The sequence below is a fragment of the Hyla sarda genome, chromosome 4, assembly GCF_029499605.1.
Source record: "Hyla sarda isolate aHylSar1 chromosome 4, aHylSar1.hap1, whole genome shotgun sequence".
Lineage (NCBI taxonomy): Eukaryota > Metazoa > Chordata > Amphibia > Anura > Hylidae > Hyla > Hyla sarda.
The window spans coordinates 374,604,859-374,623,086 of NC_079192.1; the positions used below are offsets into that span (position 1 = coordinate 374,604,859).

Genomic DNA, 18,228 nt, shown 5'->3' on the forward strand with positions numbered 1-18,228 from the left:
CACAGACAGAGGCTTTAAAGACTCTGGGATGGCGTTTTTCTCACCATTAGCTCAGAAACTCTTGACAAAGCCACGTCATGTTGTGAAACATGTTGAGGTGGGCATGGTGATAGGATCTAGAGCAGGATTTAAAACCTAAGTCTATAGCTATAGTACTGGTATATGGTTAATTTGGGGTGTTAGTGGGTCACTTCTGGTGATTAACCCTCCATCTACTGGTCTCATTGACACGACATTTGGCTTTTGGAAAGCAAATTTAGCTGAAATGGTTTTTGTGGGGAACATCACATTTATGAAGCCCTTATGGTGCCAGAACAGCAAAAAAAGCCCCACATGGCACACTGTTTGGGAAACAACACCCCTCAAGGAATGTAACAAAAGGTTTGATAGATCTTTGGAAAATAAACATTTTCATTTTCACGCACCACTGTTCCAAAAATCTGTCAAACACTTGTAGGGTGTAAATGCTTACTGCACCCCTTATTAAATTATGTGAGAGTTTCCAAATGGGGTCACATAAGCATTAATGTTATTTTGTTCCAGGAATGTATCTAACCCTGTTTTAAAGCTGTTAATTGTTCCTGCTGTGACCAGTTCCTGAGGTAGACCGTTCCATAAATTCACAGTCCTCACGGTAAAGAAGGCGTGTCACCCCTTTAGACTTAACCTTTTCTTCTTCAGACGGAGAAAAACTACAACGCCCAGCATGCTGAGACTGTCCAAGCATGCTGGGAGTTGTAGTTCTGCAACATTGGAAGGGCCAGATGTTACAGAACTACAACTCCCAACATGCCTGGACAGCCTGACCATGCTTGAAGTTATAGTTTTGCAACATCTGTGGGGCTACAGCTTGGGTACCACTGTATAGTGGTCTCCAAACTGTGGCCCTCCTGATGTTGCCATTCTACAACTCAGCATGCTCAGACACCACTGATCTTCACTGCCGCCTCCTTACTGCCGCCGATCCCACCACTGCCTGCCGCTGGTCCCGCCGCGATCGCCTGTCCCTTGGCCTCCTCGTGGACTCCGGTACCTGCCTCCATCTTCCCCCTCACTCTGCCCGACATCCAGGGGCGTGCAGATCGGGGATTTCAACTGTAACCGCCCACAACTGCCATTGGTCAGTTAGTCCTAACGACCAATGGCAGGGGATAGGAGAAGGTGACACCCCTGCCACCTCGCTCCTATCATTCAGGATGATTTGGGATGTCTCTGACATCTCCGATCAACCCTATTTTCCAGGCAATCGGGTCATCAAAGACCCGATCAGCCCAGAATGGATGCAAATCGCCGATCTGAATGATTTCAGCAGGCATCCTGGTCCAGTCCCTGCCTGGTGAGCGGTGGGGACCGGAAATACTCAGGGTGTACAGGTACGCCCTGAGTCTTTAAGGACTTGGGAACAGGGGCGTATCCATACGCCTTATGTCCTTAAGGGGTTAAAGCAGAAAGTCCTAGCATGATATAAAGCAACAACAACCAGTTAGGTTACATGCAGCTAATCAGCTTTTGTATTTTATGCTTATATTTTACATGAAGCTGGGCTAAGGAGTTACAGTGGTATTTCAGCACTTAAAAACTCTAGCACTCCCATGAAATAGGGGATAAGTGTCTGATGGCTGGTGACTTCAAGCTCTGGGACCCCCATAATCTATACAATAGGGCCCTGACTAATGGAGCAGTGGTTTATAACACTGCTGTCCAAGCTTACACTTTAGGTAAGGTAGCCGGCTGCATGGCCAGGTACTGTGCCAGGCTGTACCCACCAGTCCTTCATGTACCTGGGAGGCTGTATTGGTTTTTTCACCTTTCTCAGGGGGTGGCAACTGAGTTAATATGAGGCCCTACAATCAAATACATGTAAACCTACTGCAGCTAGTGGTTGACAGTCGGGTCATAAGGTGATTGAGTCTTGTCAGGTGTGAAAGACTCACATACATGGTAAGTTACTGTCACGATTCGGCTACGGGTTGTGGATCCGCTGTGTCAGCGAGGGATTGGCGTGGACCGTGCTAGTGGACCGGTTCTAAGACGCTTCTGGTTTTCACCAGAGCCCGCCGCAAAGCGGGATGGTCTTGCTGCGGCAGTAGCAACCAGGTCGTATCCACTAGCAACGGCTCAACCTCGCTGACTGCTGAGAAGGCGTGGGACAGAAGGACTAGGCAGAGGCAAGGTCAGACGTAGCAGAAGGTCGGGGGCAGGCGGCAAGGTTCGTAGTCAGGATGGATAGCAGAAGTTCAGGTAACACAGGCTTTGGACACACTAAACGCTTTCACTGGCACAAGGCAACAAGATCCGGCAGGGGAGTGCAGGGGAAGTGATCAGATATAGTCTGGGAGCAGGTGGGAGCCAATTAAGCTAATTGGGCCAGGCACCAATCATTGGTGCACTGGCCCTTTAAGTCTCAGAGAGCTGGCGCGCGCGCGCGCCCTAGAGAGCGGAGCCGCGCGCGCCAGCACATGACAGCAGGGGACCGGGACGGGTAAGTGACCTGGGATGCGATTCGCGAGCGGGCGCGTCCCGCTGTGCGAATCGCATCCCCGACGGCCATGACAGTGCAGCGCTCCCGGTCAGCGGGACCGACCGGGGCGCTGCGGAGAGAGAGATGCCGTGAGCGCTCCGGGGAGGAGCGGGGACCCGGAGCGCTAGGCGTAACAGTACCCCCCCCCTTAGGTCTCCCCTTTTCTTTGTCCGGTAACTGCCTCCCCTGGGATGAGGACACCGGGAAAGAATGGAGGGTTTCCTCAACGGCAGGCAGCACAGCAGGAGTGGGAATGGGGAGGGAGGGCAGAGGGCGAAGCCTGGCACGGGGCAGTGTGACACCAGGACGGGGGCCATGAGGAGGCACTGAGGCTTGCCTGACGGGACTGGGAGGGGGGGAGAGGCACTTCCTATGGCAGGCAGAGTCCCAGTTCTTGATCTCCCCGGTGGTCCAATCAAGGGTGGGAGAATGAAGCCGGAGCCATGGCAGACCGAGGAGGACCTCAGAGGTACAGTTGGGAAGGACGAATAACTCAATCCTTTCGTGGTGGGGTCCAATAGACATCAGGAGGGGTTCTGTGCGGTAACGCACCGTGCAATCCAATCTGACTCCGTTGACCGCGGAAATGTAGAGCGGCTTGACGAGACGGGTCACCGGGATGCGGAATTTATTCACAAACGACTCCAAAATAAAATTCCCAGAGGCACCAGAGTCCAAGCAGGCCACGGCTGAGAGGGAGGAGTTGGCTGAAGGAGAAATCCGCACGGGCACCGTGAGACGTGGAGAAGCAGACTTAGAACCAAGAGACGCCACACCCACGTGAGCTGGGTGCGTGCATGCGTTTCCCAGACGTGGAGGACGGATAGGGCAATCCACCAAGAAATGCTCGGTACTGGCACAGTACAGACAGAGATTTTCTTCCCTACGGCGATTCCTCTCTTCCTGGGTCAGGCGAGACCGATCCACTTGCATGGCCTCCTCGGCGGGAGGCCCAGGCGTAGACTGCAAAGGATGCTGTGGGAGAGGTGCCCAGAGATCTAAGTCTTTTTCCTGGCGGAGCTCTTGGTGTCGCTCAGAAAAACGCATGTCAATGCGGGTAGCCAAATGGATGAGTTCTTGCAGGTTGGCAGGAATCTCTTGTGCGGCCAGCACATCCTTGATGCGACTGGATAGGCCTTTTTTAAAGGTCGCGCAGAGAGCCTCGTTATTCCATGATAACTCGGAAGCAAGAGTACGAAATTGGATGGCGTACTCGCCCACTGAAGAATTACCCTGGACCAGGTTCAACAGGGCAGTCTCGGCAGAAGAAGCTCGGGCTGGCTCCTCGAAGACACTCCGGACTTCAGCGAAGAAGGACTGGACTGTGGCTGTGGCAGGATCATTGCGGTCCCAGAGCGGTGTGGCCCAAGACAAGGCCTTTCCTGAAAGAAGGCTCACTACGAACGCCACCTTAGACCGTTCTGTAGGAAACAAGTCCGACAACATCTCCATATGCAGGGAACACTGAGACAAAAATCCACGGCAGAGTTTAGAGTCCCCATCAAATTTGTCCGGCAGGGACAGGCGGAGGCTAGGAGCGGCCACTCGCTGCGGAGGAGGTGCAGGAGCTGGCGGAGGAGATGGTTGCTGCTGTAGCAGAGGCAGAAGTTGCTGTAACATGGCGGTCAACTGCGACAGCTGCTGTCCTTGTTGGGCAATCTGCTGCGATTGCTGAGCGACCACCGTGGGAAGGTCAGCGAGACTTGGCAGCGGCACCTCAGCGGGATCCATGGCCGGATCTACTGTCACGATTCGGCTACGGGTTGTGGATCCGCTGTGTCAGCGAGGGATTGGCGTGGACCGTGCTAGTGGACCGGTTCTAAGAGGCTACTGGTTTTCACCAGAGCCCGCCGCAAAGCGGGATGGTCTTGCTGCGGCAGTAGCAACCAGGTCGTATCCACTAGCAACGGCTCAACCTCGCTGACTGCTGAGAAGGCGTGGGACAGAAGGACTAGGCAGAGGCAAGGTCAGACGTAGCAGAAGGTCGGGGGCAGGCGGCAAGGTTCGTAGTCAGGATGGATAGCAGAAGTTCAGGTAACACAGGCTTTGGACACACTAAACGCTTTCACTGGCACAAGGCAACAAGATCCGGCAGGGGAGTGCAGGGGCAGTGATCAGATATAGTCTGGGAGCAGGTGGGAGCCAATTAAGCTAATTGGGCCAGGCACCAATCATTGGTGCACTGGCCCTTTAAGTCTCAGAGAGCTGGCGCGCGCGCGCCCTAGAGAGCGGAGCCGCGCGCGCCAGCACATGACAGCAGGGGACCGGGACGGGTAAGTGACCTGGGATGTGATTCGCGAGCGGGCGCGTCCCGCTGTGCGAATCGCATCCCCGACGGCCATGACAGTGCAGCGCTCCCGGTCAGCGGGACCGACCGGGGCGCTGCGGAGAGAGAGACGCCGTGAGCGCTCCGGGGAGGAGCGGGGACCCGGAGCGCTAGGCGTAACAGTTACTATGGTGAGGCCTATTGCTAAAGAAGGTGCCGGGAGATGCTCCATCTGATATGTGTACTAAGGATAGGAAATACATGATGAGATGTGCCCGAGGAGCCCAATAGCTGTGAAGGTTGAGTTCACCTTCTGCTCTGCTGTGAGAAAGATACTGTCACAGTGTCTAATGTGAGTTACAGCAGATATGGCCAATGCTTCAAGGGAACAAGCTAAGATCAGCATTACTATTTCAATGACAGTAAATTTGTGTATTCCAACTAGTATTATTGTGATGTTCTTTTGTCCTTCGGCAGAAAAGACCAAGAAACTGGACTCGTTGACTGGTGGTTGGAAACTGCATACTGCTCTTACTCCAACCTGTGACTCCTGGAAAGAAATTTTCAACAATTTATTAGCACACAATGGATCATGCCATACTTTTAGTGCCATCTAAAATCAGAGGCATGCAGAGGTGCAATATAGGCCAATAGAACCCTATGCCTTGTGCCCTAGTATCTCTTGCCATGTTTTTTTAAGTAAATGATATTCTGAGTCATGACCTGGTTTCTGCTTTGTTTGCTAACTTTTTATTGCCTATGGAAGGGAGTAGTAGAGTGTTGTCCAACTAAATCGGGGTATACTCACCCAGTGAGCCTTGAGGCAACCACAAGTGTTGCCTATGTGGTACATAATTAGTAGATGTAGAAAATAAGCAAAATAAGTGAGATATGTAGATGTGTATAGAAGTATTTATCAAAAATGGTAGAATCAATTTGACTGGTTTAAAGGAGTACTCCTTCAGTCTGACCACAGAGCTCTCTGCTAACACCTCTGACCATGTCAGGAACTGTGCATAGCAGGAACAAATCCCCTGTCCTGCTCTGGACAGTTCCTGACATGGACAGAAGTGGCAGCAGAGAGCACTGTGGTCAGACTGGAAAGCACTACACAACTTCCTGTGGAGCATATAACAGCTGATAAGTAATGGAAGGGTTAAGATTTTTAAATAGAAATAATTTAAAAATCTGTATTACTTTCTGGCACTAGTTGATTTGAAAACTTTTTTCTATTCCTCTGGAGTACCTCTTTAAGACTCGGGGAAATCAGTCTGATTTACATTGTGAAGGCTCAATGGATATGATATATTATTTATTTATTTCTTGGTTGTACTATAGAAAAAGCAAGCCTTTATCGGAAAATGTGTCTGCTCTACACTGTAGCACTTACAACAATCCTCCGTCATTTCTCTTGAACTGTCTGCACGTTTCATGTTTTTTTCCTGCTGCAGCAAGACAGTTTATATCTTACAGCCTCGGGCTATGAAAATATCTTGTGAGCGAAATAGAACAAGGACATGTGTCTGTAAATGTATGGGGTTGCAGCCTACATGGAGAAGGATATGTTTGGTGTCAAGTGGAAGAAATAAATATACATTATATTTTTTGGTTTTCTCAAACTGTTGTACCCAGCCATTGTGCTTTATGGTCACACAAAGACCCTCTTAAAAGGGGACCTATTTTATTGTGTCCCAGGAGCCTACGTTTCCTTTCACCCAACAAATAAAAATATACTGATAGGGTACCTTTCTTTTAAATTAGCCCTATAGGTGTCTGTGATAGGGATTTTGAAATGAAGCCCCATTGAGTAGGAACTGATATGATTATTTTGGCACAATAGAAATCAATAAATTATATTTCTGCCAGTGATGATAATGAGGACACTGCTGAGAAGTAATCTCTACAGAACAGAAGTTTTCATTAATTGGCTCAGTGTAAAGATTGCAATATTTTAGGATTTCTTTTTTAAGTACCGACTTAGAAAATTTGAAAGACATCCCATAAAATGTAACATAAAAAGTAATTTTCAGATGACATTCCCTTCAACGGTTAATTCCTGGGAGGGGGAAAACAATCTAAAAGTCCCTTAAAAATAAAAACCATAGGAGATATTCAATTTCTCTATTCCCTGCTGCTGTTCTGATCGCGCTTAGATCCCTGCTGCTCACTGCTGTCTGGTGATGTGCCAACAAACAGGAAACTGGAACAACAGGGGATCAATTAGATAAGTAAGCACCATTTTTTGATGGGGACACCCTGGTCCCTTTTTTTTTTCCTATATGGGAACAGAAAAATATGGAGAATAAAAAACAGGGAGAGCACTTTAAATAAAGAGAGGAGGAGAGAATCATGTGATTTACTTGGTCCACTGGTGGTGGTGATGGGGGGGGGGGGGGGGGGGGGGTGTAGATACAAGTCCACAATCACCACCTTCCTGGTTTGCTTCTCAATCGCTTCCTGGTTGTAAGAATGAGTAATAGAGCTCCAGCCAGAGTCCCTATTACCAATGTAGGGCTAAGAAGATTCAGTTTATTCTGTCAGAGACTACAATCATAAAGCATAAACGTGTTTTGGGAGTGTTACACTATGCCTCCTTCCTCCACATCCTGGGAAAGTGGGCACTGGCATAAGACCCCTGAAACGTGTTAAGGCTGTATGTTTGTAGTCTCTGATCGCTATGGTCTCGGGCAAGACTCGGGCTCCAAAGTTGCTGCCAAATTTAAACAGATATCCTGCCTCCGGGACCATGATCGGACGTACACTTTAAATATTGAAGGATATATCTATTTGGAATAACCCAACCTACTGCTTTTCTTCTAAGCAAAAAAAAAAAAAAAGTTGTTTATTCACAGTATTTGCACCAGAATATTTACACCATTGACACCCATGGAGGGGTCTTTCTCAACCATGCATGGCCTGTGCTACCTGTTACTTTGTGTTACCTCCTTTCATCTGTCTTTTAGTTGGATCTGAGATTATTAAAGGGTTATTCCAGGAATTTCTTATTTGACTATGCTACAGGGGCTGTAAAGTTAGTGTAGTTCATAATATAGTGTCTGTACCTGTGTATGACAGCTGTCTCACAAGTCTTCTGTGATTATTGCCCCAATATTTATTTTTAACAGCATACAAAAATCTCAGGATTTCCCAGGTTGCAGTGCATCGAGATCTGACAACACTAGTCAGGTGATCAGAGGGAGCCTGTCCTGATTCAATTTTGCAACAGCTGTAGGCCCCCTGTTAGAAAACACTGTGTTTTAAAGGGTGTGGTGGCTGATGTGTGGGAGGAAGGAAAGTGACCTCAAACTTTCAAGCATGGAACTATGGCATGTGTAGTTTAGAGAACAAAATCAAACAGGAAATACCCAGTTCTGGCAGGTAAGTACTAAAATCCCCTTATGGTGGATAAACCCTTTAATGACCCATCAGAAAGTTAGTCAGGATCATTTCACTAATATGTCAGTCATGTTCGGCTCTCGTAAACTCCTAAATATCTTTCTTGTCAAACCACTTAAATATAGACGACTTTGGAACATGGTTGGAATTTAAATGAAGGGTCAAGAGTCACTTAGACAAAAAAAGGATGAAAAAGACAGCTAACTATAGAAGCAAAGTGAAATAAATGGTGAATAAACACTAACACACTCCAAAGGATGTACACAGAAAATCCTTAATTAGGGACAGTAAACCTACCTTACATCGACTGGTGCAAAGTGATCATTATGATTATAAATGTTAACATGTTACATTGGATTTATTGCTAAACCACCATAGATATTGGGATGTCCAGGATCAGAAAAGTGTCTGCCACCTCCCCCTTCCCTCCACCCAAAAAAAAAAAAAAAAAAAAAACAGAACCACATTTGTCTATGCGCTTTGTTTGGTATGGTATGGCTCAGTCCTATTCCAATAAATTAAATTGAGCTGCAATACTAGACACTGTCTATAGATAAAAGTTGTGCTGGGAAAATTATATCTTTTTTTAAAAATCAAGTATAGCAAAAAAAATGCCATCAGAAGAGGTCCATTAACTACTTGAGGATGCAGCCAATTTTATTTTGTTTTTTTCCTCTTCGATTCTAAAATCCATAACTCTTTTATATTTCCAATCCCAGACCCATATGAGGGCTTGTTTTTTGCGTGACCAGTTGTACTTTGTAATGACATCACTAATTTTACCCTTAAATGTATGGTAAACCCCAAAAATAATAATTTTGCTAATCTGGGGGGCTTTGTTTTCACGCTGTACACTTTACAGTAAAAAATATATGTTTTCTTTATTCTCTGGGTCAATACGATTAAAATGATACCCATGGTTACATACTTTTCTATTATTGCACTGCTGTTAAAAAATCTCAAACTTTTTACAAAATCAGTATGTTTAAAATTTTGACCACCTCTAACTTTCTTATTTTACCGTATTCAGGGATTTGTACCGTATTCATTTTTTGCGCCATGATCTGTAGTTTGTTCTGGTACCAGAATTGCATATGTGACTTTTTGATCGCTTTTTATAAAAAATGTTTGCTGTTTGAAGTGACAAAAAAGCAAAAATTTTTTTACGTTTACGCCGTTTGCTGTAGGGGATCATTAACATTATATTTTTATAGTTTGGACATTTACGCATGCAGCAATACCAAATTTGTTTGTCATTTATAGTTAGGCTTTTATGTATTAATATGGGGAAAAAGGGTGATTAAAAACTTTATTGGGGGGGAGATTTAAAAAAAAATTTTTACTTAAATAAAAATGTTTTTACATTTACGTTACACTCTTTTATTCCACATAGGGGACTATTTATAGCAATCATTAGATTGCTAATACTGTTCAGTGCTATGCATATCAGATCAGCCATTATAAGTGCCGCACTGCTGCAGATGCCGTGATCTGTATTGATCACGGCATCTGAGGGGTTAATAACAGACATCAGCGCGGTCGCTGATGTCCACCATTACTGGCGGGTCCGTGGCTGCTGACAGCCACCAGAACCTGCCGGGAATGAAGAGAGCGCATCCACTACGCTCGTAGCACAGCCGCGCCGTAAATGTACAGCGCTGTGCGTGAAGAGGTGCTATGCAGCGCCGTACATTTACGGTGCATGTTCTTAAGGGGTTAATTTTTGGGGAATTCAAAGTATTTTGACACTAAACTACTGGTCACAAATACCTTCACTAACTGGTCCCCTTAAGATTCTGCTCATACCACATTTACAGGGTAGGTGTGCATTGTTATAACTTATCCTTCACTGTATAAGACAGTGTCATTTGCTATGCTTTCATGTACAGTGGTCCTTGAGGTATATATTTTTTAACAAGGTGGGCTAGCGATACAATGGTATACATCGGGGGTTTATTTTGTTTGTGGTTGTTAGAAGATTTGAATGGAGCCTAAAATTGCTCATATAGTCAAGATAGCTGTTGGATGTTCAGCCAACAAATATTTTTCCCAATATTGATGGTTTGGCCAAACATGCATGTGTTCTAAATATTGAGAGGTAAGAAAGCTACTATGAGACTCTGGTGGTGTCTTATCTTATTGAGAACAAAGGGATTGGGCAGTTGAAGTTTAAAGGGGTAATCCTCCCCTAGACATTTTATCCCCTATCCCCCGTGATCTCGGCTGCGGCACCCCAGTCATCCGGTACACAGAGCAAACTTCATTCCGTGCCAGAGGACTGGTGATGCGGGGCTGGAGGCTTGTGATGTCACAGCCACGCTCGCTCATGATGTCACAGCCACACACCCTCAATGCAAATGTATGGGAGGGGGCGTGACTGTGGAATACCCCTTTAGGTGCCTGATTCTTCTCTTCATGTGCTGCCGGGAGAAAGTCAAGAGGTCGCCATAGGTGATTGGTTGACACAATCTTTATGACATATCTCACAGAAGACTCACAGAGGAAAGGGATACATGTGGTATGTTTTCATCAAGAACACCGAGCAATACTTCATAAGGTCTTTTAGGCCCTAATTCCCACAGTGTCATACAGATGCTCTAATTTTAAGGGACCACTACTAATGTGAGTCTACTCTGATTTGACGTCTTCTTTCTCAACACATATGGCAAGTTCATAAGTCATTCTATTAAATTGACCTTTTACTGCCTTCTGATATAATTGATCAAATCTGCAAAGGCAGCAAAATATATATTTTTTTCCCTATTTCAAAATAGAACCTAATAGAACCTAAAATAAAACATCCTATCCAAGTTTTGTGAAATATTTGCTTTCTATACTCTGATACAACTCTGACACAAAGAAATGTGATACAGGATGGCGTGACACCAAGCAAATGAATGATGTGGAATGAATGATACGGAGTGATGGAACACAACCAGGTTCTCCTTTAAAAACCATGTACCCCTGGATATACAGCCAAAGAGCAAATCAATGGACATTTGGGCAAAGCTCAGCTACTTACCTCAGAGGTGACCCCTTGGGGGTGGCAATGCCATAGCCCTTGGAATCCAAGTTACCTCCCACCTTCATGGTGTCACATGGCTTTCTCTGCTCTATATACTCATTCATGGTGGACTCCAAGAGATAGGCATATTTGCCCTTGGACTTTCTAACTCTGTTCATTCCATCCTCAGTTGTCTTAACAAACACAGACGGCTCTGCCGAACGCATATACGTCCACATTTTCTCAAAAACAGCAATTTTAGATCTCTAGGAAAAAAGAAGAGCAAAAATTCAGCAAAGATATACAGTTTTTACTAGGCAGGTGGGAGATATTACAAAGCGGGGAAGAAAACTCTTGAGGTGGCCATTCGGAAAGTTTAATGTCTCATTAAAATCCTTTCATCAGATGCAGCCTGAGCACGTTCTGCGCTCAAACTAAAGCTGCTTCCAGCGGGGAAAAAACAGGATTGAAATACAAATTAGGTACAAAATACTTTGATATCTCAGCAATGTCAGACAAGTTGCGAAAATGGTTATTTTGTGACAATTTAATGGCGGGGAGACCAGATGCAACGTTTGATAAGTAAGGCTTAATGATGGCGAATAGGATCACAGTTTTATGACAGGTTATGGAAATGCAAGGAAAGCAAACACAAGCAAATTTACAATGCTAATGCTCAGCACAGCCCAGCTACTTCTTGGAAATGAATGTATGGCATTTGTTCACTTCAGCCTCAAAGCAAACATCTGTATGAATAACAGGGTTGGGACACTGAATGCCTTTACAGCACCGCACTTTATCCACATATGAGACTCAGAAAGAACTAAATCTAAAACCCTATACGCAGCACTATGGAGAACTGTTCTATATGCCTTAGTAAGGGAATGTCTATCCTTGTTATTAACTACTTCACAACCAGGAAGGGTTCCCTAGTACGCAACCAGATGTATTTTCATCTGTTTTTTTCAAATTGTTTTGTTTTGATTCATTTATTTTTATTAGTTTTTTTTTTACTCTATTATTTTTACACACAGTGTAAAAAAAGAACTTTGAAGGACATTTTAACAATGTTTTAAAATGTTTTCATTTTTAGTTGCTAATTTTTCCTGTGAATGGGGCACACATATTAAAGGGGTTGTGCGCTGCCCTGACTTTCGGAGCTCCGCTCACAGCGGTCCGGAAGTTCATTACTCCGAACGCTGTGTGCGGCCCCTCGCGACGTCTCGCCCGCCCCCTTGCGACGTCTCGCCCGCCCCCTCAACGAAAGTCTATGGGAAGGGGGCGCGACCGCTGTCACACCCCCTTCCCATAGACTTTGGTAGAGAGGGCGGGCGTGACGTCACGAGGGGGCGGGCGAGACGTCACGAGAGGGCGATGAGGGGCCGGGCATGACGTCATGCCCAGCGGCCGCGAACACGGAATCCCGCACACAGCGTTTGGAGTAATGAACTTCCGGACGCTGTGAGCGGAGCTCCGAAAATTAGGGCAGCGCACAACCCCTTTAAAACCAGTTACAGGGGAAATACAGCCCCCTGACATGCTCTGCAGAGATGATCTGGGTCTTAGCAGCTTCTGCAGCTACCCGGTGATTACATGATTGCCATGAAAACGGGCAGTCATAAGGCATTATGCTTCTAAGCCCTGTACACAGTACTCACTGTGCACTGTGTATACATTTATATGGAAGGCAGGGTAGGTAAGAACCCATCTCTGACTTCTCTCTGGAGAGTCTGGCTGTAACTAACAGCTGGGTCTCTTCTCTTGAAGTTCCACAATTCCTGTGCAGCTGCAGACTTTGCAAGGATATTCCTGAATGGACTAGCTTTATGTTTTAAGGGGTACTCTGGTGGATTTTTTTTTAATCAACTAGTGCCAGAAAATTAAACAGATTTGTAAATTACTTCTACTTCCAGTACCTATCAGCTGCTGTATGCTCTACAAGAAGTTCTTTTCTTTGTGGATTTCTTTTCTGTCAGACCAAAGTGCTCTCTGCTGACACCTCTGTCTGTGCCAGGAACTGTCCAGGGTAGGATAGATTTGCTATGGGTATTTGCTCCTGCTCTGGATAGTTCCTAACACGGACAGAGGTGTCAGTGGAGAGCACTGTGGTCGGACTGAAAAGAAATTCAAAAGAAAAGAACTTCCTCTGTATACACAGCAGCTGATAAGTACTGGAAGGATTAAGATTTTTTAATAGAAGTCATTTACAAATCTGTTTAACTTTTTGGCACTAGTTGATTTAAAAAAAAAAAAAAAAAAAAAAAAGTTTTCCACCAGAGCACCCCTTTGAGTTCATCATAAATATGCACATACCATCTACGCTCCCTCTCTGCCTCAGGTAGCGCTGCTCCTGGTCTCCAGTGCTCTCTTCTTCCAGGTGCTGAGGGTCAATACATTAATTGACACTCAGCCAATCACCATGTCCACAGCAGTGACATATTGGGCCCGAGAAGCAGGATGAGGGCCAAGACAGGACTTTGCACAGATTGGGCATTTTTTTTTATTCATTAATTTTTTTTTTTTTTTTTTTTTTTATCTTCTGCCAGATAACCCCTTTAAGGCAAAAACCACTGGTCGTTCAGAGGTTAAAATCTGAAATGTAAAATCTTTTTTATGTTCTTTATAGGCTTTGCCATATCATAAGTTATGCTATGCTAGCTATGCTTTGTTACGTGATGCACAATGTTTGTGGGCCGCAGTCTCAGTGAAAAAAATAAATTGAAACAATCTAAAACATTCACATAAAAAAATGTTGTCTAACCTTAAAAAATTCTTTAGTGGACCCGGAATCTAGCGTCCCATAGGCAATCTCTGTTTGCTTGGCCAAATCGTCAGCACTCTCGATAGGTGACACCATTCTCTCCACTGTCAAGAAGGCTGCTAGGTTTGCTGTGTAAGATGAGATGATGATAAGAGTGAAGAACCACCAGACACCACCAACTATGCGACCTGAGAGAGACCTACAAAAAGAACCACAAGTTGTTATATGTTTAGCATGTTGAACATTGGTAAAAATGGTGTTTAACTCACTATAAGGTTTCAAAATACCATTTGCTAGGGGTCATTGTGACTTTCTTTAACTAACAAAGTATTGTTTGTTACGAGTTAGGAAAAACAGATTTTTATTACCCTGCAGATACATTGAGCAATTTATAATACTGATGCCCACTTATTGTGACAGAGGTGCTCTTGGGTACTCAGGTACTAAGGCATGGGTGCGACTGCTTAACTCTGCTATAGTACTGGTAAATGATGAAGTGCACTTTAGGGAAAAATTAGAGGTGCTACTGAATGGGTGTGCTCCCACGATCCAATGATAAAGAATTCATAGCGCTCTTAAAATCCTGCTTAAGTATAGATTTACTTACACATAAATTCAAAATACAATAAGAAAATTTGGATGTGAATTAAAGTGACACAAATTAAGACATTTTGGCCTCTCCTTGGCATTGGCCACCATAATTGAAATGGCATGAATGGGAATATTGGAAGGTACATATAGTGCTAGGAAATCATTTCTATGGTTATGCCCCCTGTCTATGAGATTGATGTATGGTTTACAAATGAATTGAATCTACAGTTTACATCTGAAATGTCTACTATCCCGCTCAGGCCTTTTCTTGTACTTGTAAGTCCTCTCCTACCAACCTTTGAGCCCAACCAAAGATCAACCATCTGCTCCGACCTACTGACCTTGGATCACTATTGTTACGGATCACTCCTGTTTAGGTATACATAATTGTTTACTTTTATTAATAATTCTCAAAATTGTACACATGATTGTAGAGCTACTTCCTGTGCAGATTGGAAAACCTGAAATGCTTCACCCACTATAGACCGCCATATATTGTCTTCTTTATCATCGGCTATGTTCAAGCACTGAGATATAATAAAACATCTTTTGAAAAGATAAATGGAGACGCAGGAAACGGTCTATGTAGAAAAGGTTTCTTTATTGCTTTTATCACCTTTAATTAACATTGTTTGATCCAACAATATATCACTTAACTACTGTACTTGACATTTTAACTATCACTTCTTGATCTTAAGTTGTGTTTCCCCTATGACAGTGACATTTACATAAAAGAAGGCACATAAAATAGATTTTGTCAAAAAAAGTTCCTTAAAAAGGAATTGCAAAGTTTTATAATTGACTACTGGTGCTTTCCTGCATACAAAGTAGGATTTCACAAAAATTAGGGTAGGAAATGGATGGGTTTTCCCCATTGGTGTTTAGTATAAAGCTAGTTACAGTACAGATGTGGGAAGGGACCAAACCATTGTACAACAGTTGACATGCACATGGGTAATTTTTTAGCTTAGAGCAACTAATTAAATTACAGACAATTCAACCAACCATTATATTCCAAAATCATTTCATCAATCATCCCAATTAGCTTCTTAGGAACCTATGCTGGTCACACTCATGTAGATGTTGAGTGTTGACCGTGGAGAACTGAGAGCTAGGTCCCTCAGCTTCTCTATCATCACCAGTACCATCAACCAACCACAAGTAAGTTTACTGTAAGGGGGAAACTTTTCCTGACTCTTAGGGCAGTGGCTCATCTCCTGAAGGAACCAAGAACTGAGCTTGGTGAAATACGTCATACCAATCCTTGGTTCTGCTCATGGCAGATGTTGAGGAAGAATCCAGCTGCCTCCAGACTGATATTGATGGCCAGATTCTAAAATGTACAGGGCAATGTATCAGCCTTTGGCACACTATCAGAAAGACGCAAATTTGGTTCAGTGATTAATGAGAAGAAATGTTCTTTTGATAAAATAGAGATGAGTTTCACAGAAACCAAAAGACCAAGGGCCTTAGAGAGAAAGGGTCAGAAGGCTTCATCAAAGTAATAATTTAATGCAACTTTAAAAAAAAGTCACTCAATGCATTCTTGATACACTATTTTAATTTTAATATTATATCAGAGATAAATACCACATACTATTCATCTTTGCTCTGGTATATAGTGTCATCTTAGGAATTATTTAGTGGGTCTACTGCAGGGAGTCTTTCCAATAAAACCATAATGGGATTTTCTTCTTCTTAATCTACATAGGGTCCAACTTCTATTTTTACAAAAACAGTGTCACTTTTGTCTATGTATTGCATCTCAACCCCATTCAAGAGAGGCTTTTTTTCCAGGTAGAACTAAAAAACACGACATGGTGAAAAAAAAAAAAAAAAAAAAGAAAATTCTCGGTTCTCTGGGGATGTAGGGTATATGGGGTGTAGCTGTGCGGTAACTAAAGGGTGCTTGTTTAACCATTATCACTCGTGACGCCAGGGTGAGGGCTCCTCTGTATATGCTTGTCCTATCTCCACCCATCCCAAGAACGATAGGGAGGTATAATAAATGATTGTCCACAACCCAAGGTTTTCAGAAAACTGTTGGAACCTTTACTGCAGCTTTTATGCAACATTAAACAGGAAACAGTCTTTGTACAAGAGTCTATTTGGAGTTTGACAGTTGGTTGGGACCTTGTGAGTTTGTAGAGTTTAGAAAAGGAATACGTGGGGATTGAGTTTAGGTCCAGCAGACATACTAGCTTTAGGGGGATTGATATCGTAACTCACGATTAGATTCAGGCTGAGACTGGCAGGCTTCAGGCCTAAGCACGTAAGTTGCACGGAACTCTTCTCTCTCTGATTGTCCGACACCCAAGAGAGCGATAATTGGTTGCAGCTCCCTTATATGGGCAGGGGCTGGCCTCAAGCTCATTGGTCCATACCATCTGTCATTCACTTTACAAGGAATTATGGTCTAACCATGTGAGCACACATGAGACCTCCAAAGGTCCTTCAACACACTTTACTAGAATCAACACTAGTCATGTGACCTTAGGTCCTGCGACACCACATAGCCAATCAAATATACAAGTATCCATACAGGTAAAAATCACAGAATTGCATATGAAAGAGGAGACTAGGGGATATCCCACTAGGAGGATGCTACTGGAACGAAGTAACTCTGACTTTGGGGACCACCACACAAGGTACGGTATGCAATACGGTACCGGGACACCACACATTACAATCAAGATCATCCTATTTACTTGCTTGGGTAAAGAACATGGGTGATATGGTGAAGAGTTGACAGAAACCTGTGGCACCACTTATGTTGGTAATTCACATAAAATAGTTGTTGAATAAAATGTTTACTTAGCCAACAGCTATGTTCCTCAGAGGCAATCTACACATTTATTATTGCAGCTGAACACCATTCAAGGGAGGCTTAAAGGAGTACTCCACTGCCTCTCCACTTTGGAATGCTGAGGCAATGGAGTACCCCTTTAATTCCTGAAGGTATGAAGAAATGAGCATGGTAAAATGAAACAAACCAATATTTGGTTCTCCCAATGGCAGATGTGGGGGCTTTAATCTTAATTTGCATCACACCAACACTTAAAGGGTCTGCTTTTCTATTTATTTTAGAGCTGGTATTGTATTTGCTCATTCCAGCTATCTGACATATGGGACTTTACCAGGAATGCTGGGGATGGGGATGGGGATGCTGGCATTGATTATCCTGGCAATTTATTAGTCTGTTTGGTTTAATGTTGACTACAGATACCACCATAATGTGGTTATATATATTTAGTTGAGGCCTTGATTACACCATCTGGCCCACCATATTTAGTGTTCTCTATTCTGTATTTTGCACATATCTGGAGCTTTGTCACCTGAGAAAGTTCATATGCCTATAAGTAATCAGGGGGATTCCATTGTGCTTATTGTACAAAATAGGCATATCCTATATGCTGTATATAGTTAACTATGGAGGCACCATGAAGTTCTTGGTGAATTTTTTGACTGCTATAAAGCAGTATTGAGCAAGACTGGTTGGCAGGCTGATGACCGATTTTACCTTTGTTATTGGGTCGATTTGGTTATTTTTTGGGGGATTCACTATTTTGTGTACGTGGTAAATTTTAATATATCATTAAGTTATGTTTCAGATGGCACCGCAGGTATTTATTACCACAGTATTTGGTTCTCTAGCATTTCTCCGAAAGGTTAGCTTATTTGGCTTGTTT

General features: G+C 43.9%; 1 protein-coding gene across 4 annotated transcripts in view; it reads right to left on the reverse strand.

Moving 5' to 3' along the window:
• Window positions 1-18,228, reverse strand: part of GRIA1 (glutamate ionotropic receptor AMPA type subunit 1) — a 310,401-nt gene that overhangs the window by 21,421 nt on the left and 270,752 nt on the right. For all 4 annotated transcript variants that reach the window (XM_056516840.1, XM_056516836.1, XM_056516838.1 and 1 more), the window contains exons 12-13: window positions 13,949-14,147; window positions 11,206-11,453 (exon numbers count right to left, since the gene is read on the reverse strand). In XM_056516840.1, coding sequence (XP_056372815.1) covers window positions 11,206-11,453; window positions 13,949-14,147 — 447 coding nt within the window. The remainder of the gene's footprint in view (window positions 1-11,205; window positions 11,454-13,948; window positions 14,148-18,228) is intronic.